Genomic DNA, 12,554 nt, shown 5'->3' on the forward strand with positions numbered 1-12,554 from the left:
CCTAAACGGAATTACAAGAAGGCTCGCTTATTGAGACCCCATCAGAATGCAAAAACGCTCGCGTACCGTTCTTAGGGTGCATTCAGGGACCGCGGGGGGACTAAACCGATGCTCAACCATACGACGTCCCCAACTAACCCGCGCACGCACGTGCACGACAGAGGAACGGCTGAGCCGACGGAACAGCGCGTGAGTGAGTGGCACGGTCCCCGTGCAAGCGTTGCATTCGTGCGTCTGCGCGTGCGCGTACGCAGGCTTTGGTCCAACTGCAACTCTTCCCGGAACACTTTCACCCGCAGCGTAATGCACGATTTATGTAGTGTTCTTTGTGTTAGGTGATCTTATTTGACGAACAAAGCGAAAAGGAGAAGCCGTTTCGAGCGAACAAAACGACAAGAACTCCTCCGTTTATTTTTACCCGGAAGAAAAAAGAAAGAAGGAGAAAATAAACGGCTAGAAAGCCTGTTTAATATATATGTATATTGAGGTGCTTTTTATTATAAATATTTTTTTTTTGGGGGGGGGGCTATTTTGACAGCTTGCCGCAAAGTCGCACCTGCTGCTGCACAGAACCGTTTTAGAGGCTCGTAATAAACGCCAGGCACTCGCGGACGGCAGCAGTGCGCTCGCGTCTATACGCGCCACGGCTTTCGAGGCCGCGTCGAGGCAGGCGCAGAGCAGGTGGGCCGAGCACGGCGCTCCGCTTATCTCGTTGACCGAGGCGCGCCAGCCTCCGTTGGCCGCTCCGAGTGCGGCCAATCTGGAGATAGCCAGCGTCCCGCTTTAACAGCACGCGACCAGCGCGTGCGGCTGCGCACGGCTACGGGGAGAACCATGCGGCGGTGTCGGAACTCTTCGCGGACGCACCAGTGAGAAGCGGAATCGCCGTTTTTAGAAGCCCTCCGGGGGCGCCGGATAACTGCCCGAGCAGGCCATCCGAAAAGGTGGGCGCAGTCTTTGATAACCTTTCACAGCAGAGGTCGCCAGTGTTCCAACTACCTAAGTTGATTGGTCTGGTCTGTGGTGACACATCTCGTGTGCAGCCATATAGTTGCTACTTCGAGATAAACCACAGTGATTGCAAATTTGCACTCATGCTCGCGGCTTTTTGTTCCTGTCTCGCTGTCAAACGTGCGCGCTTTACACACAAGACGTTACAACTAACACACGAATAGGGCAAAGGCACGCGTTACGAAATGCACGTGGTCCTCCATTGAGCTGGTTGGTTAGGTTAGGTTAGCGCAATAACACACACACACAACACGGACGAGCGAGAAATGGTGGCGGCGCATCTTCTAAGCGGCTTTCAGCGTGCACACGCCGTTACGCTGCGAAAGCTTTGCAGAGACGAACACGGTTAGAGCGTACTTACGAGCGAATGCTATGTCATTTGTCAAGAACTAGCTATTATACGCTAAATGGGAAAAGCTACACCCTACGCCAACTGCAGTGCGAGTGAATTATCTGTCTGTTCACCTGCTTTTTTCTTCTTTTTTCCCTTATCTCCTCTCCTCCGTGCAGGGTAGCCAACCGGACGTCCACCTCCACCTTGCCTTTCCTTGTTTTATATCTCTCTATATCTCCCCGTTTGCCGCTTCACTTGCCGGAAACTGTACCTGCGGTCTGCAAAGCGTGATACCAACTCACCAAGGCGGCAACTTATTGGTAACTCCAGGATTCATTACTTGTGCTGGCAACACTGTTCAAATAAACAAAGTTGGATACGACATCAAGGTTCACGGCGGAACTTTCACTTGGTGCTCTGTGTGCTATGCTGAAGTTTCTTGTTTGTGGCGTAGAATTGAAGTATTTCGTCGAAGCCGGAAGGGTCCTTGTTATAGCGCGATTACCTTATTTTGATCGTCTCAAGGATTTCGGCGATGAAATCGCAGAAATATAAGCGCTGTGCGTGCAAACGTGCGGCCTGCCCAGCGAGCCGCATCAGTCTTTAACGACAAAGATTTGCCTTTCAAGCGATTTGGGAGTTAACAAAGTCAACAATAATTCGGAGTGCTTCATAATCAGATCGTGGTTTTGGCACCTAAAACCTCATGATCCTAAAAAATTCGAGATGCGCTCAGCTATCCGTACGTGGATGAAGGCGAAAAAATTGCGACCACTGCGCGTTGCTTAGGCATGCTGCAACAAGGCAAGGACCTGGGTTCGACCCCCAGCAAAGGTCGAGCGTTCGGCTCCCGACAAAGGCCGTGGCTACGAGTGCATTAATTAACACTACCTTAATTCATGGTACTTTAATTAACTTTGGCCTAATTACCACCAAAGTTTGTGGGTATGACTCCCATCAAAGGTCGCGGGTTCGAGTGTTTTAATTAACTGGGCCCTAATTAACTTCGCCTTAATTAACACCGAAGGTTCTGGGCTCGAGTCTCACGAAAGGTCGAGGTTTCGTAGCCTTTCCGTCCCATTGTGTGGACTGGCCAGTGCCGGATTTTCCGTCTCATGAGACATTTGATGCTTTCGCATTAAAAAGGGAAGTGTTCGCGCGTAGCGGACCTCCGAAAGGTGCAAGCACTAGTTCATGGCGTTGATCCACTGCTATAAGTACTATGCGTGACTGTTTTTGTCCTTTGTATAAGCAACTTCGCACTGCCGACTCGTGTTGCAGTATATCACACATAACATCTCACAATATATGGGCAGCAACGTCTGTCTCGCTTTCAGGTGCTAAATGCGGAAATTGTGCGCTGATAGAAGGAGGCTAAAGAATGTTAAATTATTTGGTCAGTGTGTCTTAGGATAAAAGCAAATGATAGTTCAGTTTGTGAGTCGATGTGCATCTTTCTCTCTACAGTTAGCTGATCCGTGTGAGAAACTTCTAGTCTGCGTCTGATGCTCGCAGTACGCAGTGCTCGAGGTAGGGTCCAGGCGTGGGAACACAGCAGACCACCGCCGCCCGTAAGAATCCTCAAGCCCCGGCGAAGCGTGAAAAGTAAATAACAACCAAACGGGGCGCGGACGAAGCTGCGTTTCTTCCACCACTCTAGAAACAGTTGCACACTTTGGGGTGTATATTTGCAACACCACAATAATCGTCATCTGTCTTGTCCGCATTCCGTTTCTTTAACGCTGCGAGCCCGGTGCTTCCAAGTCACGAACGGCATGCGCGTTATCAGCATCGCATAGCATTACCGACAGCTAGGGAAGTAACGAGCGCAACGTTTTCAAAAAAGGAAGTGCGGGTAAAGCTATGTTCACACTACGGTCGTAACGCGCGTAACAGCTCTTTCGGCGTATCGAACGTAACGGCTGTAAAAAATGTTACGGCAGTTAAGCCGGCACCTTTGTTCACATTTGCTGCTGCGTAAATTACGGCTTTTACATCAGGCCAATCAAATTTGGAGATGCAGAATCGACGTCACCAGCGGTCCAATATGATTCCTGTCAACATGCGAGCGCTGGCCGAGATCGAAGAAATTCACGCTCAAAACAAACTTATAGTCATGTATTCAGTCGCCCAAAGACGACGGAGGCGACGCAGAGGGGTTTGGGTGCGGCAAGTATTTCTCGATAGGGCCGTAGATGGCGATTTTCACAACCTTTTCGCCAAGCTCCGAGTTAACGCTGCGATGTTTCATAACCTCATGCGCATGTCGCCCCCGCAGTTCCGCTTCTTTGAAAACCTAGTGAGACCACTCATCGAAGTTCGGAGCATGCACTTGCGGCCATCGATTTCCTCGGCGGATAAACCAGATGAACTGAAAACAGTCTCGCAAGGCGCAGTGCAAAAATTTTCACGAACACAGCCAATCGTGCGCACGGAATGGCGGAATGGCACTTCCCGCGCCCGGAGCTGTCTGCAGACGGGAGGACGGAAGTGTCGTCACCGGTTGTTGAAAACCGAAGGCTTATCGGTCATTGGCTGTGCCGCAACGGTCGTAATATAACAGTCGTAAATGTTGCCGACCCTTTAACACTTTCACCCACGATTTTCGCGTGAATTGCGCACGTTGGTACCTTTACGTTCGCAGTGTGAACTAGACGCATACGCTTGTTGCGCTTCCGCTTACGCATGTTACGAAAAATCGGCGCCTTACGAACGTAGTCTGAACATAGCATAACACAGATGACGATTATCGTTTTGTAGCAAATATACATACCAAAGGGTGTAAATTTCTTTTAGAGTGTACACTCTAAAAAAGTTTATATCCTTTGGGGTGTATATCTTTGGTTATACACACGTTTGGGGTGTAATATAACGCATTTAACGCAAAACCTTATTATTCAGAACTTATTTCTTAATTTAGGAGGTTTTGAAGGACCGTAACCTTATGTTAACAAGAGGTCTTAAGAATAAAGAAAATTGAAATGCTTATTAGTCAGCTTCCACGTCGGCAAGGCAGGAAATTTCAATAAAAAATATTCTCATGATAATTAGAAGCCTATCCGCTTGAAAATGTTTCATCTGAGTTTACCTTTTGCAAGCAGATACCGACCTGAAGGTGGTTCGTATCGTGGGTCCTTGACATATGTTCAACTGTCGAACAAGCGGTTAAAAAATAACGAACAGCGCGAAGGACAAGGACTGCGAGAGACGACATACACAGCGCTGACTTCCAACAATTTTTTGTTGCGTTTCCACATCGTGTGTATACATACAAGGGGGGCATGCGCGGAAAATGAAAGGCAGTCACAAAGGGTGTTCTAACAGCAAGTCACTATACTAAGGACACGGTCACTTGAAAAAAACGAGCATTACGACTTCTATCTGTTTAGATACGTGACTTCACTAGGGGTCAGCGCTATAGAGGGGGCACTAGCGCACATACTACCCAGTTTTCTGATGAAATCAGCTTCCACAATTTCCCAGGTGAGCTGTGAGCTTTGTCTCGCTGAAACTTCCGTATCTTCAAAGAGGGGCACGCAGCCGCAGTCCCGGCAGTGGATGCTCAAGTGTCCTTGAACAGTGTTATGGACGTTCTTACAGTGCTCTCTTAGACGATCGTTTAAGCACCTGCCTGTGTCTGCAACATATTTACTGCCGCAAGTCAGGGGAATTTGGTAAACCACATTCGTTGTGCAAGTCACAAAACGTTTTCTGTGCCCGACACAGCAACAACTCTGACGTGATTTGGACGCGTTTACACGCTTACAGAGCCTTGCCAGCTTTTCCGGGGCTGAGAAAACGACTGATTCCACTGATTGCACTGATCACGCTTTCGAGCCTGCAGTTTCGGAAGTCTTGGAGATCTTTAAGAAAGAGCTGCAAGGCAAGACAGGGCCGAGTTCGTATCGCGGTGATCAGCAGAAATTTACATCGATAACATGTCAACTAGCGTGTAATTGACACTTCATCAAAGTCGTTGCGTCTTTGTGTTGCGTCTTGCACGAGCGAGTAGTGTAAGTGATGACACTGGAGGGAAAGCGGTGAGCGGTCCGCGAAAAGTACTTGAGGATAGCCATATTGAACTTCGATGCCGTGTTGAAGAAAGCCTGCGACTTCAGTTGCTCAGGTCGACAGAAAGGCTTGAGTTGTAGCAAACCGTTGGGCATATTTGGTAACAGCAGCGATTGACACACACCTTTCGTAAATAAACAGAGGAAAAGGGACGAGTGAGTTGAAAAATAAGTTAATGACAGCACTCGTATGGTATATGAAGAAACTGAAGAAGACAATCAGGTTAGGTGGACGGCCTTTTCAAGCTTTGGCATATTTTTAAAAATGAATTTGGGGAAGTATTGCGCACAAAATAGCATATGCTAACCTAAATGAATCAGCGTGGTCATACTTGCGCACCATATGCCATGGTGTCCTGCCAACAGGACATTATGACGCTGCGGCGATGACAGTTTACATTGGGTGCTTGAGAATAAAAAAGAGCTCATCAGAGGCGTCCGACGGACGTCTCTGCGGTACAGGAACACACGCTGAAAAATAAAGTAAGCTTGCGAATAGGGGGCATCAGAAGATCGAGTAATACGGCGCATGTTGATATTGTTCAGGATGACGTCAGCATTTCATTCAACTTAAAAACACACCGGCGCAAAAAGTAGCGTACGTAGACGCCGCTTGCGGGCAGGGACGGGGCTGCGGTATCGACGATGGTGGATGCGACGGGTGCGTTAAGATAGCGTGCTCCACGTGCAAGAGGGACACCTGTACAGCCGGGGAGGTTGCAGTAGTGCTCGCTTCTGTGCGGGTGCAAAAGCGGGATTCATATTATGCGATAGCAAATTAGCTGTCCGAAATTTTAGCAAGGGGAGAATCTCGGAAGAGGCCTTCCAAATTCTACTCAAAAATACTCCCAGGCGGGACATAACGTTTAGTTGGGTTCCGGCCCATGAAAATGTCCCAGGTGACGAAGCCGCTCACGAGCTCGCCCGAGCACTTTACCACCGGGCAACTCTAGAGCAGCCGGTTCCAGGAATCAGAAATAACATCATCACGTACAAGGAAATTATAGATCATTACAAAGCCGAAAGAAGAATATTTCCGCATCCGCATCGGTATCTCTCTCTCTCTCTCTCTGGAGGACGCTCGCACTTGGCGACGCCCCCAGGGAAACAATTATACATCACCATATTGGATCTACTTAACTCAGACGAGGGACTATAACGACGCCCTCTGCAAAATTTGTAAGGAGAAAGGTACGCTAGACCATGTAATATGGGAGGGAGTGTGCTGGCTCCCCAGGGTCCAAGGAAAAGATTGACAGTAGAGAAGTCGGAGGCCTTGCTCCAGAGCGAGGCTGAAGACAACCAGCGTCGAGCCATCCGCCTGGCCGTTGAGGCCATGAAGACTCACCGTCCTCAAGGCGCGGGGATTGCTTCGTCCTACCCTCCCCCCCCCCCTCCCCACCTGCGTTTAGGGTAAGAGGCGGGCACCCCAGCTCGGTCAATCAATCAATCAATCAATCAATCAATCAATCAATCAATCAATCAATCAATCAATCAATCAATCAATCAATCAATCAGCGTTTATTTCTGAGAAACTGAGTTCAAGTTACGTTTATTTGCATCGCAATGGCAGGCGTAATTAGGCAAAAAGTGAAAGCATTTTATTAGAGGGTGCCTGAACTCTCTGAGTAAATTACGTACGGCAATGATAGCAAGAATACAACACTATAAGATAATATATTTCAAAAACAATTTCACTTATTAATGCAGTGTAGTAAAAAGGAGGTACCACGACAGTATAGCTGTGGAGGGCGCAAATAGTGAACAAGCTAAAAAAAACTGTTTTGTAGGTCTGTAGTAAACTGGATAGACCATTCGCGTCTTGGCAACAGGATAAGGTTGCTCCTGAAGGCGGAAAGCCTAGTTGGCAAGTCGGCAAGTTGGCTCTCGCAGCCTAGAAATCGCGCAAAGGACGGTTGACGCCACAACGACGCGCCACTGTACGCCAACAAATGAGGACAACTTTTTGAAAGTGAAGCTCTCTTTGCTTCTTCATTCGACTTTTCCACTGGCGCTGTTGCCGTCTTGCACGCGGTGTCGGAGGGAGGTTCAGAGCGTGCATATACATGGAAGAAGGAGCGTGGGAAAAGAGGAAAGGCGGCGCAAGAAATTCGTATGGACCTTTGCATCGTATCACATGTGCACAGTGCCCTCTGGAGCTTCCTGGGCGTCGCCACATTAGCCTCTTGACAGCTGCATTTATCCGTGACCACCCCCAAAAGCATTGCAGAAACTGCAGCGCTTACCCTTATCCTAACATGCAAGTCCTGAGGAGAGGTAGATAGAATAGTAGAGAGGGGGCAGGGAGAAGGAGGCAGAGAATGGGTACAACCGAGGTAGTCGTGAAACGAGTGAATAATAGACTTACCATTCTTCGCTCGCAGTTCCCGTACAGGGGGCGAATGACGGGACTGAGAAAAGGCGACGTGAGAGGGAGGGAAAGAGAGAAGAAGAAGGCAGGGAGGTTAACCAGAATCACGTCCGGTTGGCTACCCTAGGCGACGTGAGAAGATAACGAAACGCTACCCCTATAGACACGACAGTGGTTGCGGGCAAACAGAAGGCACGGTACTGTACATTTCTGGTATTTGTGAAAAATAAGGGCCATCCAAATTTTTCAAGTGTACAACTAACGCCGAGCGTGCAGGCGCAAAGCCGCATTAAACCACCGCAGGGCATAGGCGACACTATACTGAAGTGGTCACACGTCAAATCAACACTTCTGTGCCCGCCGTGGCAGCTTGACGGCTATGGCACTGCTCGAGGTCCCGGGTTCGACCCCCGCCGCGGGAGCCGGATTTCGACGGGAGCGAAACACAAAAACGGTCGTGCACTTGACTTAGGAGCACGTTAAAGAACACCAGGGTATCATAGCTAATCCGGAGTACGCCACTACGGCGTGCCTTATACTCCGATTGTGGTTTTGCACGTAGAGAGCCCCATAACTCTGCCAACACATCTGCCGCGGTGCGATGTGCCATGTGAAGCAATGACAATGCTCAACTCTCTCATAGGTTACAAACAATGGCTCAGAACAACGCCTCAAGCAAACACGGCTCGCTGTTTGTTGTGCACTACGTTGACAAATAGCTGTAGTGCCAGCAAGGTGACAATTGCCATCAACTCATTACTCTCGTATTGTACGAAACGCTGAAGGAATTATACATTCGCAGTCACCATTACCGCTAACTATTGTCTATCAAAGCAAACAACACAGAACGCTTCGCTTACATCGATTCGCACAGTGCGTGGGGTCCGCATAATTTTTTAGACTGTGAATTTGTATCTTGAAGAATGGCGCTCATTAATGCAATATTTTCATTCGCAGTGAGCTGCTGTCGTGTCCACGGTAGAATTGATTTAAACGGCTTCAATTTCTTGACCATTACATCATTGCCAACTTCTGTGGGATCGTACGCGTCAAATTGGGATACAAATTACAAGGAAATCATTAGGTTGGTGAACGGCAATAATGAAGAAGCTTGCACAGGACGTCAGGAAAATAAAATGACTTCTTGAGCAGCGTGGTCAGGGGGCCGTGCTATGGTTTCAAGGTCTATTAAAGATCCTCCAAAATATGAACAGAGGCCGACAAAGACGCGGGCATTTTGGGAAAAGTGAAACCGCTGGGAATGTCAGGACAACGCTAGCTTAAATATATGTAAAGCGCCGGATGAAATTGTGCATTTTTGTTAAATGGCGGGAAACTTGTGTAACGTGTAGGCTATATATATATATATATGTAGTGACTGTAAGGACGTGTTGGTAAGCACGGCAGAATGGTGTCATCCGTAGCCATCTATACTCACTAACCACAGGAATAGGACAAGCTAGTTCGTGTACTAAATGCTGAAGAATGCGTAGGACTGAGTCAAAGGGCTGAGTTGTGCAATGCTGACTTCACGGTCTGAACATCGTCTGATCGCAACGACGATGATATACATTATTAACCATGGTTCTTCTAAAGCTGAGAGGGAAGTGCCAGGGTACGACGAGTTCTTCGCGCGATGCCTTAAGACTAATGATGACGACTTTTAAACATAGAGAGTCGCTGAGGCTTGCAGTATAGTACAAGCCACTGTACGAAGTTCCAGCATAAAAAGTGAGCTGTCGCTTTTAGGCCTATGTACACCCAACCTCGTCCTCACACGTGACTAAGAATATCATGCTATCCTCTCGGCATTGATGAATCAGTTACTTCTGCATGGTATAGCTCAGCGATAAAAAGGCTCTTTACTTACGACAACGGCGGGTCCCAATTCTTCGCGCGCATTCATGACCCCAGTTGAAGTGTGGTTACGTCGCTCGGTTGCTTCTTGGCTTAGATAAGCGGAGAAAACACCACGCCGTTCGTCGTCGTTCACCATTTCTCTATGATGTTGCGATGTTTCACTGCTCAAAATCTAAAACGTCAGCATGCCTTGCCGCGGGCAAGCCAACGCTAAGTAGCGTATGATGTTCACAGCAGAGGCATCATTTTATACGCGCAGGCGGTGCTCAAGTGAGCCTGCTGGCAGCTGCATTACGATGTGTCTCTCGAATCGAGGGCGGCGTTGTCGCATGAGCAGCGCAGACGAGGAAGTGCAGAGGCGCGCGCGCTGAACGGATAGCGGCGAAGCAGTTGTTGGTGCCGCACGCCTGCGTGGTGTCGAAGCCTTCGAGATTGCTGGGGCGGCTTAGCGCGGTCTCGGAGGACATGCTGAGGCAAGCGAGCGCTGTTTCTGCTCCAGCGCACATCTGCAGGCCAGACATTATTGACGAGGCGGGACTCCACGTGCGCGTAACGTTCACTGCACGTCTTTGTCTCCTCCGAGAACAAAACAAAACGCGCACTGCGGTGACTGCGTGCTGCTCGACGGCGCAGCAGAGTCGTAGAAGAAAGGAAGGACACAGGTGCCATTGATAGAACGTACTTGCTGCGTGTTGTAAAAGCATTTACGCAACCAGAGGCGAAATTTCGATCCTTGCTCTCCTAATTTGTTAATACTCGTGGGACGGCTAAAGAAAATAACTTCGGAACCTGAGTTGTACGCTTCGGTGGTCATGTCATCTGTTTCATTACAGAAATATGTGTGTATAGTGTAGCACGAAAACGCGCGCGCACACGCGCGGACCTTCACACTCGTACAGACAAAACTATATTGAGGAAGTATTATTCGATACTTGCGCCAGCACAGATGCGACAACAGTCCTAATCCTCAAACTTGTACAACTTTGTGTCAAATCGGTAAATGTGGCCTAAATTGAAGAATCACTATGTTAATGAGTGTAACTTCGTTAAATCGCACAGCGATTTGTCGTGGAATAATGCTGAAAGCAATGCAGCTGATATGACAGTGATCGCGCCATTTGCCACATATAATATTTTTTCACGTCTGCTTCCACTAAACGATCACTTGTTATATGCTGTATCTGTATACTGTACGCGGTTGTTCCTTGCTCGAAACTTTTCAACATTGCTCGAAGGTCTCGGTTAAAAGCGCCGCAGATAGGGTTGCCCTGGGCGACCGCCCCTGCCAAAGTCAAATTCGTGTCGCAGCCTCCGCTGATGGAAAGGACCATTGTCTCGGAGCAGAAGAGTCAACGGCACTTCCCACACCGCCGTGCCGATGCATGCACTGTGTGGGTGTGCGGCTTCTACGCCTCCGCAATGCTTTCAGTTCTTTCTTTGTATACTGAACTGCGCATTCGTGTCGCGCACAAGATGGCGCTGAGCTCGGCGAGTTTCTTAGAGAGGCGCGGACGTCGGCTCGCGTATACCCTCCACGCGTATACCCTCATAACGTGTACGTTATGACCGCGAGCTCTCGCGTGAAGATAAATTTCAGACACTCAGACACTTTCGTGATTACGCCTAACGCTTGAAGACGCTGGTGCTGATGATGAAAACGTATGTTAAGGAAGTTGCGATGACTCCTTCAGGCAAAGTCATATGGGTCAAACAGAGAGTGGTAGCGCAATCGAGATAGGTTAGAGGGAGTTCACAAAGTTGGGAGCAAGGACGTAATACGAAACTGTAAGCACGACTGGGGTAATGTCGCGATTCTATTTCAAAGCTACTCGTTTTCGCGCTTATTGTCCGAGCACCACTCCGAGTACCTTATCACCGGAATCGACCGGCGAGCGATACGAAAGGAAGAGAATCGAGCGAAAGGAAGCCAGAGAATGCTAACCAGCTTGTGATGGCCGCTGATAGCCTGCCGGGACCACGCTCAAGCGCAGGTTGAAAGGAGTGTCGTGCTGACGCTCCTTCCCGCACTTAAGCGCGTGCGTCCGCGCACAAGCTTCGCCCAGATATTGGAATGGTGACGATGCCAGAAATGAAAAAGCTAACAAACGATAGGTTCATCCGAACCACCTGGCAACAGAATCTACAGGCGATAAACCCCCCGCTTCAACCTCGCACTGGATTTCACAGCTTTCCCTGAAAAAAACCTTCCACTCAGCTCCGAATGGCACGCGCTCCTTTCCGGCAGCCTTCAGATCGCTTTAGGTCCGTGCCTCGTACTTTTCGCCACTCTTCGTACTTGCGCCTCTTCGGCACTTTCCCCAAGGCATTGAGTAGTGCGTCTTCAAGGGTTGCGAAAAATAGCGCCTCTTCCTCTTCCCAGTCTGTCTCTTTCTCTCTCGGCACTCATACGTCTCAAAAGTCTTTCGGCTCAGTTGCCTCCCGAGCACCGATTTTACTACTTTCGACTCACTGTGACCACACTTTCAACATCATATGTCACTGAAGTCCACCACTAACGAAGGTAGAAAAGGAAAGTATACGAACTGTTCCACGCGCCGCTTCTTGAGGAGCACCGTCACTATCACGAATCTCTACTCCATACATTGAGCAACTCTCCCCTCTCTCTCTCAGCTGCTCGCTTTCAGCCTATTTTGACGCCGTTCTCGGACCGCTGATGCATGCTGTTCCCGCGCGCTCAGTTTTCCGTTTTTCTCCGATACTGCCAGTGTTCAGAAGCCCCGTTTTGTTTCCGACAGATGTGCGTTTATCTCAAAAGAACAAGCTTAATTGTGCTGACTACTGCACGTTCTTCTATACGGTGCGAAACAACCAAGACAGAGCACAAAAGTAAGACAAGAAAAAAAAAAAGAAAAGTCGCGATGATTGCGTGGTTTTTGTATACGGTGGA

At 48.8% G+C, this 12,554-nt stretch overlaps 2 protein-coding genes across 7 annotated transcripts in view; one reads left to right on the forward strand and one right to left on the reverse strand.

The window, feature by feature from the left end:
• The window catches only part of LOC135907037 (uncharacterized), a 101,940-nt gene extending 100,213 nt beyond the window's left edge, over positions 1–1,727 (forward strand). For both annotated transcript variants that reach the window (XR_010565869.1, XR_010565870.1), the window contains exon 4: positions 1,522–1,727. The gene's annotated coding sequence lies outside the window, so the exon portion shown is untranslated. The remainder of the gene's footprint in view (positions 1–1,521) is intronic.
• The window catches only part of LOC135907035 (uncharacterized), a 46,711-nt gene that overhangs the window by 8,571 nt on the left and 25,586 nt on the right, over positions 1–12,554 (reverse strand). The window contains exons 1-2 of one of the 5 annotated variants that reach the window (XM_070531534.1): positions 9,657–9,703; positions 7,784–7,826 (exon numbers count right to left, since the gene is read on the reverse strand). The exons of 1 other annotated variant lie outside the window; for it this stretch is intronic. In XM_070531534.1, coding sequence (XP_070387635.1) covers positions 7,784–7,826; positions 9,657–9,688 — 75 coding nt within the window. In that variant the 5' untranslated portion in view covers positions 9,689–9,703. Of the gene's footprint in view, positions 1–1,476; positions 1,605–7,783; positions 7,827–9,656; positions 9,807–12,554 lie in introns of those variants that run through there. 3 more of the 5 variants (XM_065438709.2, XM_065438707.2, XM_065438711.2) reach the window with 3 other exon arrangements.

The sequence above is a fragment of the Dermacentor albipictus genome, chromosome 1, assembly GCF_038994185.2.
Source record: "Dermacentor albipictus isolate Rhodes 1998 colony chromosome 1, USDA_Dalb.pri_finalv2, whole genome shotgun sequence".
Lineage (NCBI taxonomy): Eukaryota > Metazoa > Arthropoda > Arachnida > Ixodida > Ixodidae > Dermacentor > Dermacentor albipictus.